Source organism: Echinops telfairi, unplaced genomic scaffold (assembly GCF_000313985.2).
Source record: "Echinops telfairi isolate 266 unplaced genomic scaffold, ASM31398v2 ScPeMD7_9;HRSCAF=40, whole genome shotgun sequence".
Taxonomy (NCBI): Eukaryota; Metazoa; Chordata; class Mammalia; order Afrosoricida; family Tenrecidae; genus Echinops; species Echinops telfairi.
In genome coordinates this window covers 17,570,162-17,595,186 of record NW_022103906.1, presented here as the reverse complement: position 1 = coordinate 17,595,186, position 25,025 = coordinate 17,570,162, and the positions used below count along the sequence as shown (strand labels likewise).

The window sequence follows — 25,025 nt, the reverse complement described above, 5'->3', positions numbered from 1 at the left end:
CAAGCATCAATCAGGTATCACAGCCTGATGGTGCCTTCCTCGGGGAGTGGCTTTTGGATGAGAAGCACTGAGAGCTTCTCTTGCTGCCCTCTGCCTTCCTGTCTGGGTTGGAGGCCTGTGTGGCCTCCTGTTCCTGGGAGCTGTGGCGCCCTGCCATGCTGCTGCTGACCTAGGAGCCACGGGATTCTGTGATCTCCCTGATTCTCACTTCACCTGCGTGACTCTGGGGAGGACTCCGGCTAGCATAAGACCCAGGGACTGGGCTTCCTTGACACAGTCCTTGTACAGTACCTGAGTATGCTGGCTTGTCTGTAGAAAACATAGTCGAATGCAGGCACCTGAAATGCAGACTTACATCTTTAGGGGAGCAGACACTCATCTCTCTCCAGGTAGAGGAGCTGGTAGGTTTGAACCATAAACCTTAAAGTTAGCAACCCCAGGCCTAACCCACTGCACCATTAGGGCACTGCTGTAAACTAAATTGTTGAGCTTAAATATTAAAGAATGTTGTTTGTCAAACTATTGACAAGATTACGGAACTGTTATTGAACTACTATCAAATTGACAAGAGCCATGTGAAAAGTTAAGTAAGAAGCTTAGGGGCAAGTGAGTTTGTTTCCATCGATGGGGGAAGATGAAAATGTTTGCCCCGTTTAAAGAATGTAATCAAGGCGCACGTAGCAACTGCTGAATTGGTTCTGCTGTGTGTTGTACCACCACCACCAAGAGAGTCCCAGGATAGGTGCTGACCATGATCTTGCTGCCCGGCCAGTGACCTACATAGAAAACCAAAAGCTTGTCTTCTTGCTCATGCAGAGGAGGGAGAGATGAACAGGAGCAAGTTAACAAGCAAATACAAACCCAAGGTCTTTTTCCCAGGACTTTACCAATACAGCTCCTGGTGCGGCTGCACACCTCTCAGGTGTTATCTGTCATTTAAAAACAGTATTTTTAAAAATGCAACTTCAAGTGCAACTCGGGAAGGGGGCTCTGAGATGATCTTTAGCAGCCAGCCTCACCTGAACATGGGATGGGAAATGTCCAAAGAAAAACACTGAGTTAGCTCAAGTTTCATTTTTAATTTTTTTTTTAGAGGCATAGACTGTCCAGATTTCAAAATCTTTCAACATAAAAAATAAAAGCAACATTTTTTTTTTTGGTTAGTAGCTAACAAAATAACCTCAGGTCAAGTTTATTATACAGAAATATTTCATGGGCTAGATGAGTACTTTATACACTGACCTCAGAAGGGTTAGGTGTTTTGTTGGAGGGCGTGAGGATGGAACATGCCCCTGCCAGCACCGCCCACCACCTCCCTGTTCGCACCCAGTCTTCCTCCCACTGTAGTCTCTGAGACCTGTGCCCTCTGCATGTTCAGTATGACAGGCATACAGCACATAGATGACCCGTGTGCCAGCCTTGCATTCGCCTGCTTCTATCTGCCTTGCCACTGGGTGTGAACCGTGGGCCACAGGCAGGCAAGTAAACTCGACATCGGCCCGTGTGGCAAAAACCAGCAGAAGTACAAGCGTGTAGGTCCAGGAAGGGAAACTTGGATGCACACAGCAAATGGCCAAGCAAGAGACTCGGGGTGAGGTAGGCCAGAAGGAACCGAGGTGAGGGCCAGCAAGGGTATCTCGTGGGGTGCCCTCGCTCACCAGCACCACCTCAGGACCTGCGGTCTTCTCCTCGCTTCCTAACTGGACAGCCCCCCTTGACGTCTGCATAATTTACCAGAAGAGTTTCCTCCATGGTTGCAGCAGGCTGACACCGGCTGCTAGACCAATACCTTCTGCACAGGTGAGACCATAGGCCAGGGACATGGGGCTGAAACCAAGGTCTTTAACATTTTGTTTTGTTTTTTAAGTGCCTGGGAAGCCACACAAGAAGTGTGAACTAGAGAGATTGGCGCTGATCTCACGGATAGCTCAGGGAGGCTCTGAAGAGCACCTATAAAAAGCAATAGGAAGCCCAAGCCCTGGAGGCTGCCGGAAGCCATGCCAAGGCCCCGATTCGAGAAGCAAAACTGTCCCCAGACTGCAGGAATGAAGCCACATCACTGGACATGCCGCTGACTCAGCGCTAGCTCCTGGGGACGGGAGCCTCCATGTGCTAGACTAGGAGGGCTGCATAGGCCTCTTGGCTGTAATCTTTATGACAGCCGCTCACCAGGCCTTTCTTGAGAGGCACTGCTCGGAGGGTCTGACCTGCAGCCTTTCAGTAAATAGCCCGGCCCAAGCCATTCAGGTACTCAAAGACGTGCGGGTAGAGGAGGAATAAAAAATAAGGACAGGCTTGGAGTCTAGAGTTAAGAAAGGGCCTAAGATACACAATGGGAGATCCCTGGCTAGCAGGTCCAGGGAGAGAAGCTCTGGGGCGAATTTAGGCACGAGGAGAAAAAAGGCCAACAGGTCACCCAGGGAGCACCTGGCCCAGCCTCCAACTCAGCTGTCCAGCTCCTCCCTGATGGTAACGCGCAGCGGGCAGATGCGCAGGGGCTCCGGCGGCCCGTCCACCTGCATGCCCCCAAGGTAGAAGTAGGGCCGCACCTCCCCGAAGCGGGCGTGGAAGGTGTAGAGGTGGCAGTGGCGTTCGGCGTCATAGAAGGACAGCTCGCCCTCCTCACACTCGAGCTCTATGCGCAGGCGGCGCGGGACGCCCAGGACCACGGGAGGTGTGGACGGGTCTGACGTCATGCAGTGGTCCCCATCCGTGCCCTGCGTGCGGCACATGTACCAGAAGCCCGAGCGCGTGTCATGGTAACAGCTGTGTGCGTGTCCTTCTATGCTGGTGTCCTGGCGGACACGCACCACGCCCACCCGCCAGCTCGGCAGCACCCCCAGGTCCACCTCCCAGGCGTGGGAACCCTGGGAAAAGGCACGGGAGCCCAGCAGGCAGGGCGCCGAGGAGAAGCGCTCTGGGTTCTCCACCTGCACCCGGTAGCCATGGTTGGTGACGCTGGTGAGGTCATCGGAGACGGAGAGCCAGCCAGCCGCAGTGTTGGGATCGAAGCTGAAGGGCACTGAGAACACAAGGGGAGGGGGGGGGCTGAGGGGCAGCAAATCTCACACCCTCCCTTCTCAGGCCAGCGATGTCTCCACCCTCCACACCCCAAAACTGACCAACGATGACCCTGGGGGGCCCAGTCCAGGGAGGGAGCAGTTCTGGAGAGGAGGGGCGACCCTTGATTGCCACACCACCCTGTGATGTCTTGGAGCACCCTGGTGCTCCTCTGGATCCTAACACTTCTGCCTGTGAAGCCTGGGCCCTGAGGCACATGTGGCAGGGGTTCACGTCGGGAGAAGTGGGTGATCCCGGAACCGGGGGCTGCGGAGGAGTGAGGTCTTCCGTTGTGCAACAACAGGAATCTGGATGGAGGGGGTGGGCAGTGAGTGTGAGGGCAAGGCTGGGGCAGCAGCAGCAGCGGCAGCGGCAGTGGGGCCCTGGGCTGCTGAGAAGATGGACTGAGAGGAGGTGTGATTGGGGAGGAGTGGGTTGGGGTACCGCTTGGCTCTGCAGGTAGTGCTACTGCCCTAGTTGGCCTCTCCCTGCGCCCCACTCACCAGATTCAACAGACAGGACCATCTTCTTCCACACACGGTACTGCAGCGAGTCCAGGTACTTGCAGACGTCAATGAGCAAGCCGGGCTGGACAGGCTCCGGCTCCATGCTGCAGAAGAGTCTGGGCACAAGAGATGGGCACGGTGGGCTAGGCTCACGGGGATCCTGGGCCTAACTGGGGTCCAGTGGAAACAGGGATCATTCCTAAAATTCCCTTTCCCAAACAAACCTGGATTGGGCTCTGCTGGGAGATGAAGGAAGAGGAAAACAGACTGTTACACCCACTAGGGATTCAGGTTGAGAACTTGCCCTGTCTTAGGTGGGGTAAAGGTTAGAGTGAAGTTCTCAGATAGAACCTTAAAGGGCATCTGGTCCAATGGTCCCAGTTGTTGCCTGAACCCTAGCGGGTTGTCATCAAGGCTTTGCATGAACACCCCCAAGTATTCATCCTGCCCAGAGGACGCCTGTCTATTGCTGGGCAGTTCTGATGGGTCATTCATCCCTGCAATCCCAGCAACGGTCCACACGGGCCAGTGTGTGCTAAGGCCCTCAACAGGGAGGCTAACACACGATGAGTCTAAACAAGAAGCTTGAGTCCATTGGTGGAGAGCACTCTCTTCCCTGTGGTGGAAAGAGACCCTCCACCCTCAGGAGAACCACTGACTCCTCCCGCCAGAACAGGAATGCCTTGAAAGAAGAGCTCTCGCTAACTGCCCGTCCCACCATTCCTCAGCTCGCTTCATAACTGCCTGGCCCTCGGAGCCTCTAGAGACTGGTCCCCGACAGTTCTGCCTGCTCTTCGCGAGTCCCACCATCAGCCTTGGTGACCTACCGTCGTTTCCGGCTCTTGTGCTTCTGAAAGAGAAAAACCAGAGGGACAAACACAGACACAGACAGACAACACAGAGAAAAAGACAATTACACTTCTGAACAGAAAAGAAGTCTCGGTTCAGGGACTGCAAGCTTTAATATGGTTTCGATGGCAATACTCTCCAAGTTCATCTGTAGATGCCAGGCAACCCCTGTAACAATCCTCGTGGGATTCTTCCCAGAAACTGACACGCCGACCCTCGAATTTACCTAGATAGCTAAGGGGTCCCAAAGAGCCAAAACACTCTTGGAAAAGAACACACTTAGAGGACTCACACTTCTCATTTTCAAAACTTACCAAAGTAACAGTTACCAAGTTAGTGTGGTGCTGACTTACGTTCAGAAACATAGTTTAGTGATACAGGATAGAAGGGCTAGAAATAAACCTTCAGTTTTACTGTCAACTGGCTTTTCACAAGGTACCCACATGCCAAGACAACTGGGTACCTACATGCAATAGTATGCAGTTGGATCCTTTACTCCCAGGTGAAAATGAGCAAGGGATACAAAAAAAAAAAAAGAGTTCTCCAAAGAAAAGCGCATGGCCACAAGGTACAGGAAAGATGACCAACATTAATAGCCAGCAAGGAAACGCACATGAACAGCTCAACGAGCCGTCACCAACTCACTACGCAGGAGCAGCAAGCTGCACCTTTGTCCTGAGGAGCAAGTGGTGGATTCAAACCGCTGACGTTCTGATTAGCAGCCCAGCGCATAGCCCGCTCTGCAACCAGGGCCCCTAACAGCTCATTAAACCCACTGTTGTCAAGTGCCTTCTGAAGCTGTAAATCTCTCAACGGAGCAAATAGCTCCCATGGAGAAGCTGTGGTTTTGAATCGCTGGCCTTGTGGTCAGCAACCCAGTGCTTACCAAACAGCCCCTGGGATCTACCGGTGACTACACTTTAAAAGACATATCATAACAAGTGTTGACACGAATGCAGAGAAATCAGAGCCCCATACATGACTAGTGGCAACAAAGACAAGGACAGACACTTTGGGAAAATGGGCTTTGCCTCAAAAGGTTGAATACACGGTTGTCATATGACCCACTGCGAGATAGCTGCCTAAGAGAAATTCACACACGTGCTCACATATTCATAGCGGCTTTATCCACAGTAGCCAAGAAATGGAAACCGTCAACCAAATATCCATCAACTGATAAATGGATGAATAGAAGAGAGTATCCATTCAATGGAATATTACTGAGCATAAAGCCAAGCCCTGGTGGTGATGCACGCCACAGACTGCATGGGCCTGGGAAAGTGTCCGTCACACAAGAGCTGCACGGCACGCTTCGTTTCTAAGAAGGATCCAGAACAGGCAGATCATAAAGGCAGAATGGACATCGGTGGTTGTCTAACACGCCGAGGGAGAGTGGGAGTGGGAATGAATGGTGCAGGGCTTCTCTTTGGGGTGATGGCAGGGAGGCGGCTGTCCAACCCTGTGGATGTACAAAAGCCACCCATCCTTCAAATGCACCGTCCAAATGTGATATATGGAGATTGCGCCAAAAAAAGGTGAAAATGTCACGTCTTACCATGTGATCTCTCATTTCACCCATTTTACAAAAACACGCCAAGGGACGAGAAAGACTCAGGGAGCAAGGCTTCGGTGAGCGCGTCTGACCATAGGGGGCGAAGGGCACAATTACGCAAAGAGCATTGCAAAGGTTAGCTGAAATCTAACACCTTTTCATTTCATCTCCCCTTTGACTTATTTTAAATTTGTTCTGGTTTTTAATATTTGCTATTGAGATTTTTGTTTCATTTTGTTATCGCTAGCTTTTTCTCAGTTTTTGTTTTTGCTTTGTATGATTTTCTATGAAAGCCAGGATAGGTAAATCTGTATAGAAGAGTAATTGGTTTAATGGTTTCTTGGAGAGATGGCAGGAGCGGTTCAGTGGAAATGGGGAGCCACAAGAAGGAAAAAAATGTCCTTAAGTGGATTGTGGTAATGATTGCATAACTCTCCTTGATGTGATCAAACTAATGAATTGTAAGATAGGTGACTTATAAGGCAATAAAACTGTTAAAAAATGTCACCCTCAAATCATATTTAAAATTAACTGAGCAGTTTTAAGACTCCAATAAGGAGTGACAAGAGAAGACAGAAAGGAAGAAGGAGAAGGTGGCGAGGGATGAAGAGAGAGATGAAGAGACTCCCAAGGAACATGGCCCGACTGCAATCTCATTGCCTCATTATAAAGCACAGCTCCTCACCTGTAAGCCAACCAGCGTCCAGTGGGAGACCAGAAGACTGGGCTGGTTGGTTCTGGAACACCAGCCCAGAGCCCCTGGAGCCAGGACGACGACGCCTTACCATGAGGAAAGACACGTCATCTTCCTTCATCTCCCTCTGCAGCCGCTCAATCTCGCATGCCAGTGTCTCCGTCTCTTCGGAAAGCTGCTTTATCTTTTCCTCCGCCAGATGCTGCTTCTGCCTCGCCTCCTCCGCCATGGCGTCCAGGATGGCTTGCTCTTCCACCCTCAGGAACTCGCGAAGCTTATCAAACTCCTGTCGGATTCGACCTTCCAGCCAGACCGCCTCCACCTATGGCAGAGAGCGGGAGAGATGGGAGGGACCTCAAATCACAGGTCAGATACGAGGCTCAGCCATCACCTAGCATAGATTTTTGGCACAGGAACTCTGTGTTCAAAGGAAATCAAGGCGGAACTCCCGTTGTTGTGGATGTTGTTGTTGTGGTTGTTGCTAGATGCTGTCTAGCCCATTCTGACTCACAGCGACCCAGACACGGTCCAGTCCTGCACTAACCTCATCCTTGTTTGACTCTGTAGCCCCAGTGGCCGTAGATGACAGATAGGGTTCTACTGTGTGAGCACAGATGCATATGCTCAAATTAGAGTGGGAAATTCCAACGGGATGATGAAATTTTGATAAATCAAAAAGTAAAGATAAAAACCACTGTTCACAGATAACAACTGCAGTTCTGTAACTGCTCAAAGTCCAATGTTCTGGGTGCAAAACAGTCAAAAGGAAAATGGTGAATGAAAGAAATGGTTACAAATAGTAACACAAAAACTATCTCATGCTTTTTTCCAAAGTATTTGTCTTCCAATCACAAGTGTTTGAATGTGTCAGATCTAGAGGCTTACACTAAGAGTAGGAAGCATTTATTTTTTTTTAAATCAATAATAGTATCCATACTCCTAATCACAAGACCAGAAAGGAGAGATCCAGTTCAACAATGCCATGGGCGTACTCAGAGAAAGCAGACGGATATTCATCTCCGGTCACAAAGACTTTTCTTAGTAGAATATGAAGCAGGCGGAGGAGCGCCAAAGAGCGAATGAGAAACACGAACCACCCACCGCGTTACATACAGACAGACTGGAGAGTTCTGTAGGACAGGTCTGCCATTCTCCTTCCCAAAATCAAATACACAAATGAAATCATGACACTATTGGAAAAACAACTCGAGACACACAGGCCCCAGCACTGGCGTCTCGGTGATCACAGCCCAGGACTGAGCATCCTGTACCCGTGTTTGTGACTCTCGGTGTGATGACAGACAATCCCTGAAAACAGGAGAAGGACCCCGCCACCCCCTAAAAAAGGTAGACTGGTTCACTGAAAAAATAATTGGCAAGCCGGGGAAAAAACTTCTAACAAACTTTCCTGTGAATACACAAAGCACACAACTCCACCGTGTGAGCTGTGAGCAAAACTGGTGAGGCCGCAGCCATTATCTGAACCGGCCATGTTCACGGGTAATCGATTTGGTTGAATTGGGTTATATATTCATCATTTATGCTGTCATTGTTTCTCAAGGATTCACACAAGAATGTGGGATGTTACTTACTGTGACCCCTCCAGCTTTCTGGGCCATTGTAATAGTAAACTACAAGATTCTATTTATGCACTCATTGTTATGGCTTTTTGTGGCCTGTCACGTATGTAAAGAGTTACATAACAATTGTAATCTGCAATTAATATTGTTAGCGAAATTAGTGAAATGCTACATTAAGCACCTGCTAAACAGCTTGGTTCGCTGGATGCTCCCTTAGCTAGCTTCCTAAAGCGAGCAGCTTATTCACTTGGAGTGGTTCTTCATTAGGCTGGATTACTAGTATTTGAGAGATCATCAAGAGGAAAGAAAGAAAAACAATCCCCAGAGAAAAGGAGAATGGGGCTTTCTGTGCCTGTAAAGACGTACAGCCTCAGAAACCCTCAAGGGTACTTCTGTCCTGTACCCTAGGGTCACCATGAGGCAGAATCAACTGAATGGCAGGGAGGTTTTTCAAAAGACCTTGTTCCCTGAATTTGGACTTCTGGCCTCCTAAACTGTGAGAAAATAAATTTCTGTTGTGAGAAAATAATTTTGTTAAAGTCATAGATTAAAAATCAAACAAACCCCAAACACCTCAAATTCACTGCCATCAAGTGGATTCCAACTCATGGCAGCCCAATAGCACAGGATAGGGCTGCCATGTGGTTTACCGAGACTGTAACCACTCACCTTGAGGACCGCAGTCCAACTCCTAACCACCAGGCCACCAGGGCTGCAGTGGTTCTCCCAGGACTAAATAATTAAGACAGGTTATAAGGCATCAGAAATGTGGCAACCAGCATTTAGAGAAAGACACCTCTGTTCTTCACGTCATACACATTACCGCATCTGGATGCTTAGAAGATCCTGTTGTTGTCACGGGGTCTGCCCACTGAGGCTTCGAGTGACCCCACAAAGAGGGAACTGTCCTCTCTTTATGGATGAGATTAGCCTGGAAGATGGGGGCTGAGGGATTTGCCAGGTGAACCAGGTTTGGGCTTGAAAACCAGTGAGCTTTGAGGCTTCAGCCTGGTCTCCCGACATTTTGCAATCCCTCTCTTGCTCTGTCCCACCAGCTCTGGGGCCATTGATTCCTTAGCCAGCTGTCAATGAGGCTCTTTCTTAAGCCTCATCCTCTTCCATGGACACATGAGGGCTACGGGGCACTTGGACCCTCCCAGCAGCCCCAGCCAAATGTGGCGACAGCCAGTTGAGCAGTAGTTCCTAGAAGCCACAGCCTCAGGGAGGAATAGATCAGAGCCAAACAGCCAGAAGCCTGGGTGCCAATCCAATCAGGGCCCAGATGAAGAGGGCGCCAAGGTACAACAATGGGAGCGGGGACAGAGGGGACTCAGTTCAGTCATTCAATTACCAGCCATCTAGTGATCCACCTATCCAGTGCCAAGAGCTCTTTGAGAGTCTGGGAATCATGAGCACTGTATTGAGTACATCCTCATACAGAGATAGATAGTAAAATAAATGGAGAAACTGCACCGAGGAGGGATGATAATGGGTGAAAGGGAGGGTTAACTTGGGGTGGGGGACCGAGGAAACCTCAGGGAGACACGAGAGCTGAGACTTTACGGACCCCAAGTATTTGAAGATCTGGGGAGAAGTCTTGAAGGGGCTCAGCTTGTTTAAGCAGACAGTCAGAGGGGCAAACAGAGAAAGTTGGCGAGGAAGGCAGGGCCCTGGGGGATGGCCCTGAGGCCACAGAGTCTGGAAGCCACAGGCAGTTTCCAGCAGAGGCATAATCAATCCGCAGGGAGAGGACTGCAAAGAACACCCGGGGACGGGGACGCAGGGAGTCAGGGTAGGGGGCTACGCAGGCCTCAGGGCGGGAGGGCCATTGCGACCTGGACAGGGATGACTGCCGTAGAGATGGGCAGCGACAGACAGACAGGACTTTAAAGATAGAGGCGCAGATGGCAGACAGCCTGGAGGTAGGGATTAAGAGAACATGAGGGCTCACAGGCCATTAGTGTAGCTTGAACAAGCAGGTAGGTGCGGAAGTATGGCTGGTACGTGCTGAAGGCTACCCTTCGCCCACGATGCAGCGGGCTCTGGGGCTTTGTATGCTGCTCCTCTGGCTGCAGGACGGGCATGGCCAGGTCTCCCAGAGGGACCAAGGCAGGGCAGACACAGACGGCTTCCAGGGCAGACTCCTGTGAGGAGGCGGGGTGTGACTCAGCCACAACTCACCTCTCCCCTACTTCCCCACTTGGCCTGTGGCCCCACTCACCTGATTGTGCTTGGTGATGGCTTCGTAGGAGCGCCGCATGGCCCAGAATGCCTTGGCTTTCTCCCGCAGCATGTGCTCCATGTTCCTGCACTTGGCCTACAGGGAGGACACGGACAGGAGCAGGACAGTGAGTTAGGGCAGGAGACCAGCCACCCTACACAGACACTGGAATGCCATCCCGTCCTCAGTATAAACCCAACCACACTCACTGGGCTTGGACCTGCAGGGCACAGCTGGAGAGCAAGTGCACCATTGCATTTAAAATCCAAAGCTTGGAACATCAAAGGTCCTGTCATCTAGCCCCGCCCCTGGTTTCACACCTGTCCTGGGGGGGTGGGGGGGCACGGGAGACAGGGCTGCGGAGGTAAAGGGAGCTGTTCTCCTTCAAGGTGGTCACGGAGAGCACAGAAAGGTATCCTGCGAGTCCACAGGATGGACTGTGGACCCCGGAGCTAGGAGTGGGATTACAAAGTCAAGGTGGCCACACGCTCCTGGCTCTACTTTCTGCAGGACTACTTTCTAGTCACTAAGGGCCAGGTCTGATGAAAGGTGATTCCGTTATTTCTCACCAAACCCACTGCCATCTCGTCACTGCTGACTCATGGCAATGCTACTGGACAGAGGACAACGGCCTCATCCAGTTTCCCAGGTGCCACATTCCTCTTCCCCACAGAGTGGCGAGTACTGAGTTTGAACTGCCGACCTTTGGGTTAGCAGTCGAGTGCTTTAACCACTGCTCCACGGGGGCCTTCTCTGGGCACAGCAGCCAGGAACTCAAACAACGCATGACACTGAGCAAATCTTCTGCAACAGGCCTCATTAAAGCATCCCTGAGCAAAAAGACTACAATCTGTCTGACCCAAGCCATGGTCTTTCCGTCATCTCAAAAGCACGCCAAACCCGGGCAAAGCCACCGATGGAAGACAGGAGACGCGATGCCCTCAAACTGTGGCGTTGGCCCCAAATACTGACAATCCTACAGAATGCCAGCAGGAACATGGCCCGAAGTGAGGATGGCAAGGTTTCCTTCCAGCTGTTTACTTGGAACATGTGAGAAAAACCTCATCACTAGGAAAGGTCACTCATGTTTAATAAAGCAGAGAGCCATCAGAGAGGGGGGCATGCCAACACGCTGGCCTTAACGGTGCACTTACATACACCAGTGACTGTGAAGCGGGCACAGGCCCGGCAATGCTTCGTGCTGTTGGACAACGGGGGCCAGGAGTCAGTGCCAACTTGATGGTGACTGACGCCATGGTCCCCCACGACTCCTGCCCTATGCCGCATGCCTGCACGTACCTCTGCCCTATCCCACTATTCTAATACTGCTTAGATCACGAGAAAAAGGTTCACCAGAAACATTTAAAAAAATTGTTTAGTAAAATTGGCTTGTTTCATTTTAATTATTGATCTCCTTGCTCAAGTTGAAAAACCACTACAAATTCTATTTGGGATTTCACTTTTTGTGTCTAAGATCTGTCATTCTCTTTCCGTCTTTATCCCTTCCTCTCTATATTCTGAGAAAAGGCTTCAAACTTTTCTTTGGAGACATGGTGAAACAAATTCTAATAATATTAACGATGGTTAAGAGGTCAATTTCTAGAAGGAAGGTTGGCAGTTACAATCCAGCCAGAGCTACCTCAGAATTCAGGCCTCCACCACCGGTTGGTTCTGATTCATAGCCACCCTTGAAGGCAGGGGGGACCGCCCCCTTTAACTCTTTCCAGGAGAAAGAAAGCCTCATCATGCCCAGAGATCTGCTTTCAAAAGGTCACAGCCTTGAACCCGTGGAGAAGTTCAACTCTGCAATGCACGGGGCACCAGCAGTCCCAACTGACAACATCATGGCACCCTGTGCTGCGCCCGCGTACACCGGAGCTCCGTCAGCAGTGCTGAGTAAGAGTCCATCCCTCGCCCTGTGACCTGTCTAACCAAGCGGGTGACCAAAGTCTTTGTCGCAACTCTGAGTAGGACCTGGTCTGTGAGCCAGGGACTGGGACAGGGGTGAGTGGTTAGAGAAAACAAGATGAAACAAAGCACCTCACTGCCATCGAGTCAATTCCAATGCATAGGAACCCGAGAGAAAGAGCAGAACTTGCCCCTGTGGGTTTCCAAGATGGATCAGAGCAGTCGTTCTCCCTCAGAACAGCTGGTGGGTGGCTTTGAACTGCTGACCTGTGGTTAGCCGCCCATTCCACTACCAGGGCTCCTGCGTTAGGGAAAGGGGGAAGGAATTAAAAGGAAGAAGACATCTGTGATGTGGGTTAAGAAAAGCCTGTATCAACCTGTTAAGATTTTGCCCGACTGATCCTAAGAAAGTCATCCTAGAAGGAGGGGCTCTGGGTCTGGGGGAAGGAAGCCACAGGAGGGCAGAGCAGGGCTACCTTGTCATCACTGTGGAATGGGTCAGGAAGGGATCGGGGCCATTAGTCACCTGAGAGATGCAATCAGAACCACACTGACGTATCGTCTCACTCCAGCATTCATAGCAAAGTTAACACCCCAAAACCACAGCCTAGAAAATAACAAATGCTGTCGAGGGTGCGGAGAGGCGGGAACCCTCAGCCTCTGCTGGGGGCCATGCAACAGTGCGGCCATGGCGGGGGCCAGTACAGCATTTCTTCAAAGTCGGAACTAGAACCACCCGATGGCCCAGGATTCCCTCTACTGGGGGGCAAATATGGACACACGCACATTCAGCTTCATCGCCTCAAAAAGATGGAAATCCCAACATCACTCAGCCCCAGATGAACAGATAAACTATGATACATACACATGATGGAGTACATGCAACAGAATAATGGACATGTGGAACACCTCATACCAGTGACGAGCCCGGAGGACTTCATGAAGAGTAACATTCAGTCCATCACCACCGGACAAATACTGTACTAGGTGACAACTGTAAAAAGTCTGCAAAGACTATCCACGCCAAGTGACAGTGATGGTTACCAGAAGGGAAGACGGCAAGGGGGGGGGGGAGGGCAATCACTGGCTAGAGGGTAGTCAAGAGTCCAGAAAGAGGGAAATGAGCAAAAATGATGGAGGCAGAGGGAGGCACTGGGAGGTGTGCAAGAGTTAAGGCCACGGAGGTCAATAGTTGCACACATAGAGTGATCTACAAGTGGACACGAGTGGAGACGTGGGCTGAGTGGGTATGGCAGGGTGAGCGGGAGTCTAGCCACGAGTATATACAGGTTTGACAGAGAATATCTGTATGTATTTGCCTCCGCTGCAAATACAGTCATGCGGTGGGAGAGCACACAAGGGGTAGTTAGGAAAACTCCTGAGACATAACCAAACACCTGAGGGAATGGGTTACCAGGCCTGGGGGAGACCACTGTCATACTAGGGTGCAGAAAGACAATGTTCTGCATTGTACTTTGCTGAGTAGTGACCAGGGCCTGAAATGCTCATGGGAGGCCAGCTAAGTACAACCAAGTGCAACACCTAAATGCAACTACTGGCCATTCACTGGCTGTCCAGACAAAAGAAGAAGAATGAAAATCAAAGGCACATGAGACCATGAGTCCAATGGCCATGCAAACATCAGTCTCCAAACCCTGAGATCTGAAGAACTAGATGGTACCCAACAAGTACTCCCAACTGCTCTGAAAAGGACCACGTTAGAAGGCCCTGGATAGAGTAGAAGAAAAATACAGAGAACTCAAAATCATAAAAGAGACCAGTCTTACTGGTCAGAAAAGACTCTGTTCCCCTGAGACTATGGCCCTAAATACCCTTCAAGTCAAGAAATGAATTCACCCCGAGTGACTTTTCAGTCAAGCCCTGCTGTTGTTACTGTAGGTGCTGTCCAGTCGGTCTAGACCCAGAGGGACCCTGCGTACAGCAGAACGACACCCCCCGGTCCTGCGCCCTCCTCACAAGTGTGCCCATGTTTGAGCCCATTGGTGCAGCCACTGTCATTCCATCGTGTCTCCCCTTTTTTTGCTGCCCCAAGCATGATGTCCTTTTCCAGGGACTGGTCTGTCCTCATAGTATGTCCAAAGTAAGGGGAACAATAACACGAGTGAGATACGTATGTACACACTCCTTCAACAACCCCAGTAGATCAAAATAGCAGCATTTACCCCGGGACTTAGGAAAGGAAGAGCAATGGACACAGGAAAAACAGGGAGGAGGTAGGAAATGTGATGTTTCATTGTGGGATCACAATCAGTGACAGAAAACAAAATGTGTATGAACTGCTGAATGGAAAACTGGTCTACTCTGTAAGGTTTCACCCTATTGACAGCAAATCATTAACAAAGGGCAGGAGGGGAGAGTGTGAGAATCTGGGCAAGGCAATTTGGAGGCTGAATCTGAGCGAGGGTTCAGGGTAGGTCTGATGTCAGCCAGCATCAGAGCAGAGAGAATACGGGGCCTGGGAGGCAGGGAGTCTGGGTTCTAATCCTAGTGTCCCACTTTACTGCCCTGTGCCCTCTGCCATTGCATTTCTCCATGTCTCGGTTTTCTCATCAGTAAAATGTAATCATCTCCTTAGTCGCTGTAGGTCTGGAGCTGTATATTTGAGTGATTTCCACGTTTTCTGTGAGAGTTCTCTCTCCACGATCATCTACAATAAACCTCCATGGAGTCACCTGAGAAGCAGAGAGCTGAAATGCTGCCATTTGCTATAACTTCAGGGCCAGCATCTGTACCTTGTTAACAACGAACTTGACACCAGGCTCTACTCTTTTAATTGATCGGCCTAATAAGAAAGGAACAGAAATACCCCTAAGGGATAAATGATATGCTAGAACCAAATGAGAGCCCATTACATCACATGATCAGTTCACAGTTCTTCAAACGGAGAAATTCTACCTGGTGAATGAGGCAAGTAATCATTTGAAGCAGGGGGAAAAAGAAAATCAGAAGTCCCTTTGCCAGAGAAGTCTCATAGCCGCCCAGGAATGGCAACTTAGCCAAGTGAAACTTTGCCCCTGATATTTTAACTACAAGTTGACTGATTTTAGTTTTGTGTGCACTTAATCTGTACACGCCTTTTGGTTTTATTGCTCGTATCTGGTATAAGCAAGAGGAAGTTATACTAGTGTTGTGTTTGTATATAATAAAATAACCCAAGTCATTGTGTTTGTATATAATAAAATAACCCAAGTCATGCTACTTCCTTTAAGAATGTCTACCCTTAAAAAAAAAAGAATGTCTATGCTGATCGAGCTTGAGGAATACTGCACCAGAGGGTCTCCTAAGCACCTTCAAGTTGTAACACTCATTCAAGAGTGCTGGCTTAAACCCTTAGCCCACATTCTGAGATCCCATCAGTCCTTCTCCTGCAGCCCCACTGCACTGCAGCCAAAATCTCAGATCCTGAACATGTCCATCAGTGCCACAGCATCAGGGACCACCTCACTCGGTCATCCTGTTACTCCACTGGCCACCAGCTCCCTGGGCTGTAACACTGCCTGGTGGTGCGACCCGCCCGTGTCCCCTGCCCCACCATGGCTGTGGCTGCTGTCCCCTCCCTTAGCTAACCTCTGAGCCTTCGGGTCTCAGTGAAGTCACTTCCTCAGGGGCTTTTGTCGTGGCCGCCAGAACAGATCTGGTGGTCCTGTTACAATTACCCATCATACTTGGGACTTTCCTCCACATAAATGTCACAGTCTAGAACTAGTTATTAGTGTGATTTGGGGATCCATGTCTATCATTCCAAGAACACAGGGTGAATGATAATCCCTGTTCTCTGCTGGATCCCTGAGCACCTGGCACTGGGTCTGGCACAGAGCAGGTACTCAATAAACACATGCTGCCAGGAGTCCTACCCCAATAGTCAGCTGTTCACCGACCTCTCAGCACACAGCCCCAGGGGAATTCTAGACAGGCTTCCGGTGAGCTACATCACCCCTGAGACTGAATCTCCCTGTCTGTAAAATCAGGGTGGCAGTCTGCCTAATGTGGCATGCTGCATAATGCAACCGCTACCCCAAAGACGTCCACACTGGATACCCTGGACTTGGAATATGCTACTTTAAATGGCAAAAGGGACTTTGCAGATGCGACTAAGGCAAGGATGGTGAGATGGGAAAGGAGATTATGCTGGATTATCCAGTCAGGCCGTGTTGTAAGAGAGAGGGAGCGGAGTTCAGAGTCACTGAAGGAAGTGTGATGAGAGAAAGAAGTAGAAGATGGAGTGATGAAGATAAAGGAAAGAGCCTCTGAAACCAAACCCAACCCCCACTGAGGAGTCCATTTCAACTCATAAGCATCCTCTAGGCCAGAGGATTCTACTGGTGCAGTGGGTTATGCACTGAGCTGCTAACTTCAAGGTCAGCAGTTCAAGCTCAACTGCACTGCAGGAGAAGATGAGGCTGTCTCCTCCTGTAGAGATTTGAAGTCTCAGTACTCAAAGGGCAGTCCTACCCTCTCCTACAGGGTCACTGATTTGGAATCAGCTTGGCGGCAGCGAGTTGTTGTTTTTTTCTGGAGGTCAGAGTAGAACTGTCCCATAGGGTTTCCAAGGTTATAGATCTTTATGGAAACAAGTTGCCACATCTTTCTCCCTCGGAAAGGCTAGTGTGTTCAAACCGCAGACCTTACGGTGAGAAGCGGGGTGCTTTAACCACAGCACCACCAAGATTCCTTAGGAGCTTCCGGAAGCTAGAGAACAAGGCAATGAATTCTCCCCTTCCCTTCAACACCTTGATGCTAGGAATTCTGACCTCCAAAATTCTAAGACAGCAGTTCTCAACCTGTGGGTTGAGACCCCTTTGGGGGTTGAACGACCCTTTCACAGGGGTTGCCTAAGAACATTGGAAAACACAAGTAGTTCACAATATATAATTACATAGTTTTGTGATTAATCACTAGCTTTATTATGTTCAATTTGTAACAATGAAAATACATCCTGTGTATCAGATATTTACATTACGATTCATAACAGCAGCAACATTACAGTTATGAAGTAGCAATGAAAATAATTTTATGGTTAGGGGACACCACAACATGAGGAACTGTATTACACTTGATCTTAGCCAAAAGGCCGAGAAACAATGGGGAGCTGTATTAAAGGGTTACGGCATTAGGAAGATTGAGAACCACTCCTCTAGGATAATAAATCTGTATTGCTTTAAACCAGGATGTTTGTGGGGAATTTGCTACAGCAGCAACAGAAACGATTTTTGAGGATTTAGATTTGTTGACACATGCAAACACTGTAAAAGGACCTAGCATTTTAGTAAATGTTTAAAAAGCCTTGGCTAGTGTGTATTTTTCCTGAGTTCTTCATACGTTGGCCCAACTGATCTTCCTAAAGCACATCTCTCCTCACAAAATCCCCCATTTATTTAGAGCCTGTGCGGACATCCCCAAGCACACAACAGAAGCCTCCCTCAGCAAGGCAATGGTTTTCTGAGTCAGCGCTTCCCATCTCTTGAGCAGTCCCACAGGCTTGCTCCCCAACCCTGCTCGCCATCCTGCAGACTCCACTTTGTAAACCACAGACGGAGACAGTCTTATCTTTGAGGCTCTCTCCTCTATTCATCTCTCCTCTGTATTTTCTTCATGGCAATTACTACTTGAAATTACATTGACTTCTCCCTAAAAAACCAGGAGCTCCACGAAGCTAGGGGTGTGAGTTGTGAGCAAGATTGCAGCCATTTTGATTTGAATAAGCCATTTTAAGTAGAATGAACTTTGTTATACATATATCACTGTACGTTTTGACTGTTCCCAAGAGTAATTTAATATTTGAATCCTGCTTGGACTCACACTGACCTACCAGTCCTACCCCACTGTATAAGACTGACAAAGTGAAGTCACTGGAAAGCAGAGGTCAAGATACTGAATAACAGAGTTCTTCTTTTAAGTGCTATTTCCCCCCCCACACCTATTGTGTTTATGGCCTGTCATGTATCTTGAGTTATAACCCACCTGCATGTAACACGCTATGGATATTGTTCAACACTCAGATGAGGACCCACGGCCTGGTATGTACTCAGAATGTATGTCCAATGAAGGAGTTCCACTCGGCTTGTCTTCTCCTCGATGGATCTCTTGAACCTCCACTTCCTGCCCCCTCTGTTAACACTCTTCCACAGCTCCCGCCCTTCTTTGGGAGAAGCTGAGCATCCAGGCTCCCTCACCACCCCTACTCTGAATTGGCCAGGCACAGTAGGGGCAATTCAGACAGCATGACGACCCCATGTGTGCCAAAGTAGAACTGGGTTCCACAGGGTCCGGGTCAGCTCGGTAAGTGGTGCTCTGGGAGCCTTGGGAGGCACACAGTGGTTAGGTTGGGTTTGACACCACTAGCTGTGCTCCGTGGTTGAAAGACGGTGCTAGCTACTCTATACAGAGTTCCAGTCTGTCCTTTAGGGTCACTAGTAGTCGGAAACGACCCCCGATGGCAACGAGGTGGATTTTTTGTGTTGTTTTTTTAAGGTTCTAGATTCCTGGCCAGATCTCTGGCTCCACCTCCAACTCTCAAGGGCGTGTGCTAAGCTGCAGACTTCCTGGACATCACCACCAGGGCTGTGCTTCCCACAGGGACGGGTCACAACTCGCCTGCAGAAAGAGGTGTGAGACCTAAACCTTTCAGGAGGGTTGTTTTGGAAACATCACGTACAGCCTGGTTACATGCTCGTTCCCGCTGGCCCCCCTGGGCCAGACATTAGGAAGGTGGATATCATGCGGAGGCGCCAAGCTGGCAGCAGCAGAAGGGGTGGGGCTGGGTACCCTCTTCTCGGGCAAACTGGGTGGCGGGCCGTGGCATCAGCACGCTGGGTTCTGGTTCTAGCTCAGCCACCATGTGTGTGCTCGTCCGATCGCCAGCTCGGTCTGGGGGGCACCTGGGCGTCCACCGCGGTGGGCCAGACCTCGGCCAAACGCCCAGCCACGGTGCGCTGCTCTGGACTCTGGGCCCGCATCCACCTCCCGCACACTGCCGCTCTTACCCGAAAGTCGTGGGCAGTGTCCTTGACTGGCTGCACGCGGTGGCCCTGGTGCCGGGGGTCGGCCTGGCACGAGCAGCACAGCAGCTCCTTGTCCTCGAAGCAGAAGAGACTGAACTGGGCGCGGTGCAGGCGACAGAGGCGCGGGGAGCGGTGCCCGGTGCAGCGCGCGTCCTCGGCCTCCTCGCGCAGCAGTTTCTCCACCAGGTTGTTGAGGGTGTGGTTGGTGCGGAGGTCGGCGAGGGAGGTGCGCTCCTTGCACACCGGGCATCTGGGCGCCACCTGCACCTCCCAGCTGCGCGTCACGCACACGCGGCAGAAGTTGTGGCCGCAGCGCAGAGTGACAGCGTCGCGGAAGGGGTCGTAACAGACTGCGCAGAGCAGCTCCTCTTTGAACGAGCGGGAAGGCCCCGGCGACGCCTCGGGACTGGGCTCCATGGCCGAAGCCCGGGGTTCAAGTGCTCGCGGCTTCAGCGCGCGCCCCGCCCACGCAGCCCTCGTCGTTCTCGCGATAGGCGGTGCGGGCGCCTGGAAAAGTGAGTGACAGCTGTAATAACCAATCACGCGGGGCGCAGTGGGGCGGCTCCGCCCCAGTTCCGGTCGGCCCAGGAAATCCCGGAAGTCTGACTCTCGCCCATCCGGCGGGCAGGCCTCTGGGCGGGGTGGAGAGGGGCGGTCTCCACCTCGTGGCTGAGGGAGTCCGTTAACTGTCCTGTGCTTCCGTGCCTTTGGGAACCTACTTCCGATTCTAAGTAGGAATAAAGCTTAGGAACCCCCGCCGTAAACTATCCTCAGGAAATTTGGCCCCAAATTCCTAGTTCAGAAGTAGAGGCTTGGTTTTTAAAAATTAGTGTCTTTACTACCTAGGACTTAAAAAGTTTTTTCAAAGACCTATCTCGTCTCTTGACTTATTGTTTACAAATGGCCTTTTGTGCCCTGAAACAATCTACGAAGAAGACCCTGCTCTTGTCTGTGGTTGAATTAGTGAGCAAGGCATAATCTTTCCAAACGTGTTCTCTTTTTGGTAACATTGACAGCACTGTCTCCAGGAGAAATGCAGGTAAACGTAAGGAAACATGGAAAGTGCTTGTGACGCTAGGCAGGCTCCGATGAAAATAAAGACTAGGCTTCTTTCTGCAAAGATAACATCCAGAATCAAAGCTGAATTCTCGCCTGGTATCGGGCCCTCAGTCCCTCCAACTCCCAATTCCTACCTTAGTTTTTTTGTGTTTTTTTTCATTTTACAGTCACCACAAGGAGGACTCTTCCCCTCACGTGCTTTGATTCCTGGTCCCTTCTCCAGTAAGAGATAATTCTCCGTGGATCTCTTATACACGTAAGAAAAGGGTTTTCAGATGATCCCGGAATGTTTCCATGGACTTTGCCGTGTGAAAAGAAGCTCTCACTGCTTTTCCCAAGGCTGTTTCTTTGGTGAATATCCTTGGGAGACAGAAATCGTTTCCTTCCAGGCAAAATCCAGGCACGTTTACATTCCTTCTCCCAAAATTATAATGGGCTCCCTGGTGACGTCGTGGGGTGTGCGCTGGGCTGCTAACTACAAGGTCGGCATTTCGAATCCACACGGCGCTCCATGGGAGAAAGATGTGTCTCTCTACGCCTGGAAACAGTTCACAGCCTCGGAAAGCCACAGGGGCAGTTCTCGCCTGCCCTATGGTAGCTATGAGTCGGAATGGGCTGGATGGCAGTGAGAGTAAAGGGCTCAGGTTCTCTCCGCTCAGGGTTCCTCCCAGGGTGTGTGAATTCCCCTGGCCCTCCAGGCATAGACTTGGAAATCAGGACACTGGAAACTGACTCAAATGGCATGGTGATACTGTGACGTGGCTGTTGCCATGACTCATACACTGTCTTCTGTGGCGATCAGAAGACTTCTACCAGCATACTTGAAGCTGTGGTAGGCTAACGTGCAAATAGAGTAAAAATCTCACACGCATCAGGGAGTTTAAGCATTTCTTACAAATTTCTCCTCTAAGTGGTCCTTTTTCCATAGTGTAAAGGGGATAAATACCATTAATTCTTAGTGCCTTCTGTCGTGTTTCTTATATGTGCCTCACATCCCTCGTAGGGAGCTTTCTGAAAGCATAAATTCCCAATCTCACTGCAGATTCAATGAGCTCTCTGATGGGAAAAGCCGGCTCGTTCTTGGGCATTCTAAACTTTGGGTGCCTTTGTGGTAGATCCAGTCCTGGTCTCCGGTTATTTATGGCTATGGTTTGACTTAAAAATTAACCCTATGCCCTTCAGGTCTGGCACAGACCTCTTCTCTGTGGCTCAATTTTCAGCCCCAAAGTAGGTGAGCCTAGAAGGTGACAATAATCCTAATGAGGTATGCACACCTTAGAATGGTCAGCCGTTTAAGACCAAAAGGGTACCCCACAGACCAAGTTCAGAAGATTAGAAAAGAAAGGAATGGAGGCAGGAAGCCCAAAGAGGTAGAATAAGTGATGTGACATCGTGAGGGTTGTAATCAATGGGAGACAAAATGTCCATGAATCGCTGAATAGAAAACAAATGATCTATTCTGCAAACTTAAAGCCAATTCACAATAAAAAGTTTTAAACAACAACCAAACTGTCGAGGCAATGTCCACCAAAGGCCAGACAATGAGGCTAATAATCTTATGCTACAGGTGCCTTCCCGGGAATCTTGTCTTTTTTGGCCTCATTTTCTTTCACTGTATTTTCTTCACTGTGTGTCCCAGTTTCTGAATTGGTCTGTGTTGCTGTCTGTATGTTTCATTCTGTCCTTCAGTGATGTTTCTTATTTGTGTCACACTCCTTCTGAGTGGGGCCACACATCAAATCAAGGGTGAAGGGTAGAATGCTTGCTTTGTTTTGAGTCAAAAGCAGGAAATATTAAAATGAGAACAAAGTTAAAACGGATCAAAAGAGCGATCAAATGATAAGGTGTTTGGTTTTAACCTAACTGCATCTGCAATAATCCACCTTCTGATGTGTTCTGCATGATAGCAAGGCTATTTACATCCCTGGTCTACGGTCAAAGGGGATTCATTCGAGGCCTAATCTTTGGGTATCTCACTTTCTTTTTAAACTGAAACAACTTTAAAATGGGTCAAAGGGTAGATCAAAAGATAAGATATTACAATTTAACCAATGCCAGGTTAAACATGACATAATCAACTTCACAATGCTCTCTGAAAAGCAAGACTATTCCCATCCCTCCTCCACTCTAATCAGAGGGGATGCACCAGAGACTTAATCCATGTGTAGACTCTGTCAATGAATTTTGGGATTCCCCTGTCATCCACAGCCTTCTGCAAACCAATTGTTCACAATTTAAGCTCTGATACCATTCCCTCCACATTTGGATTTTATTAGTTACAATGCGCTTCCATGTGGACTTAGTTGATGCCTCTCTTTGATTCGTTGTTTAAAGGCTGCGTGTTTGAAGACAAGCCTTTAAAACCCCAGATATTATTCCTTCTGAAAGCTGGGCACCGTCTAGTTTCTTCACCACACGTTTCTATAGTACCCATATCTTCAGGGATCTCTTCACAAGGGTGAACATCAAGCAGGGACATGTCATAAAAACTCATTATTCTCAGATTGGGGCTAGAATTAAGTGCAATACCAAAATCCATTCCTGCATCTATGGTTTATGTATGTCTCTGGTTTGCCGTAGAGACACCGTTGTCATTTTGCTTTGTTAGAGAACTTTGTCAATCATCCCCCTGCAGCACCACTTCCTCTGCCACCAAGTCAAGGCCATTCATAGCAACCCTACAGGAAACGGTGTAACTGCCCTACATGAATTAACCTTGAACCAATAATGTCCGCACGTAGTTCTGGGATTCAGGAAAGAGCTTGGTTCTATTCTCAGCTCCACCATTCACCTAGTGCATGACCCAGACACATGACTTCACTTTCTGACTTCCATTTCCTTACCTTTAAAAGAGAGATTGCACTAATAGTTCAACATTGTTTCCAGTGCAGACGTACTGGATTATTTTGTCTTCTGCATAATCTCAGTAAAGAAGGAGATTAAGATTTGGCCAGACTCAAGAGGAGAGAGATCTTGGTGACTATACCCAAACTGTTAGCAAACTGTTCTCTCTCTTCCTTCAGTGAGAGAACTCTGAAGTTCAGGGCCTGTGATGTTAAGGCTGTGTGTCACTTTGGCTGAGCCATGATTCTCAGTGGCCTGGCAGTTTTGATGTAGTGATTCCTCTGAGAAGATCTGATCTAATGCCATCACCTCGCCATCCGATCTCCAGTCCTTTGGAATTAAGCCAGAGGCCTGCTGATCCTGAGAAGCATCCACAGGCTGCCATTTCAACTGCTGACTTTAAATTATTTGTCTCTGGAGCCAACAGTCTGGCATCTGACCTGCCAATCTTGGGTTCATCAGCCCTGTAGCTACTTAACTCAGAAGAAGCCCCCAGCCTGGCCTCCGAACTTCTCCACTTCTACAAATAGACTATTTCCTTGAGCTAAATCTCTCTTGTGTACATATATATATTAACTTCATTGCTTTTCTTTCTCTAGAGAACCCAGCCTAAGACAGGGCCACTGTACACTAGTTTATACTAAAATATTATAAAGGCTCTCGCTGCCTCTAACCTCCTTCCAAAATTCCTGATTTGGTTTTTTATATTTGTTTTATCAGACTAGGGTTTATCTCTGTTGTATTTTGTTATCATTACTAGCCTTCTTAACTCTCTATCTTTTCTATGTTTTCCTGTATATGAAACCCAGGCTGGGCAAATCTATACAGACAACTAGATTAAGGGTTCCTGGGGTTGGGGGTGGTGGTGGCCGAGGAGGTGTGGGGTGGTAATAGAGGGCTAATATCAAGGAGCACAAGAAGGAAGAAATTGTCTTGGAACTGTGGTAGTGATTGTATAACACTTCTTGATATGACTGAACTATTGAATGTTATGTTGTCTGGATTCTGTCCCAATAAAATGACTTGAGGTAGGGAAGACACTGGGATTTCCCCACACACTTTTTAAGCCCTCTCACGAAGCCTTAACCATCACAGCCACTGTTACTCGTACCTCACACTCAGTATTCATTACTGACGAATGTATGTCATTGTTGCAAAAAAAAAAAAAAGATGTTTTACGGTGCTGTCGAAAATGGGAAATGTCAGCTAAGGAGAGAGCAGAGTAGGGAGGAGTTGGTGTATGATTTGATGCATACCACTAGGAAAGACTCAGAGGGGGTGGACGGCCTGGATGTGGTGGTTACACAATTTCATGTCAACTTGATATATGGAATGTGGGGGTGGAGTCTGCCCTATCACTCAGATCACAGCCTGATGGTGACTCCTTGTGGGAGTGGCCTTCTCATAAGGAGGGTCTTGGGGACCTCCCCCTCTGCTTCACCTTCCTGCTGATGAAACACCCTGAGCCACACTGATGGCAGCCAGATCCCTGGAAATGTGTCCACTGCCATTGGATCTACAAGACTTTGCACCCACTACCCTGTGGTCTTCCTGTATTCTGCATCATTGCATACGGCTGCATTGAGTCTGAAGAAGAATTTATGGACTAGTATCAGACTTATAGACTTGATCTGGACTGGGCTAGGATGTTTACCTGATGCATAATTACTTCTTGATATAAAGCTCTCTCATACATATATGAGTGTCCCTCAACACTAGAGTGTCCCTCT

General features: G+C 49.2%; 1 protein-coding gene and 1 pseudogene across 1 annotated transcript; both read right to left on the bottom strand.

Annotated features, from left to right (window-relative positions):
* Positions 1-1,064: 1,064 nt before the first annotated feature.
* On the bottom strand, positions 1,065-19,814 carry TRIM35 (tripartite motif containing 35). Its single transcript, XM_045286959.1, has 6 exons — positions 19,375-19,814; positions 10,463-10,558; positions 6,753-6,983; positions 4,394-4,416; positions 3,564-3,682; positions 1,065-3,022 (listed from the first exon to the last, which is right to left on the bottom strand). Exons 1-6 carry the CDS (start codon positions 19,807-19,809, stop codon positions 2,445-2,447), a joined length of 1,482 nt encoding a protein of 493 aa, XP_045142894.1. The 5' UTR covers positions 19,810-19,814; the 3' UTR covers positions 1,065-2,444.
* Positions 17,305-17,474, bottom strand: LOC115868318 (annotated as a pseudogene).
* Positions 19,815-25,025: the final 5,211 nt, after the last annotated feature.

Excerpts from the sequence above, each read along its gene's own strand:
- TRIM35 (XM_045286959.1), bottom strand. The coding sequence starts at position 19,809 with ATGGAGCCCAGTCCCGAGGCGTCGCCGGGGCCTTCCCGCTCGTTCAAA. Across the intron at positions 6,984-10,462 it reads CCATCACCAAGCACAATCAG|GTGGAGGCGGTCTGGCTGGA; the intron begins GTGAGTGGGGCC and ends TCTCTGCCATAG. Across the intron at positions 3,023-3,563 it reads GGTCCTGTCTGTTGAATCTG|TGCCCTTCAGCTTCGATCCC; the intron begins GTGAGTGGGGCG and ends TTGTGTTCTCAG.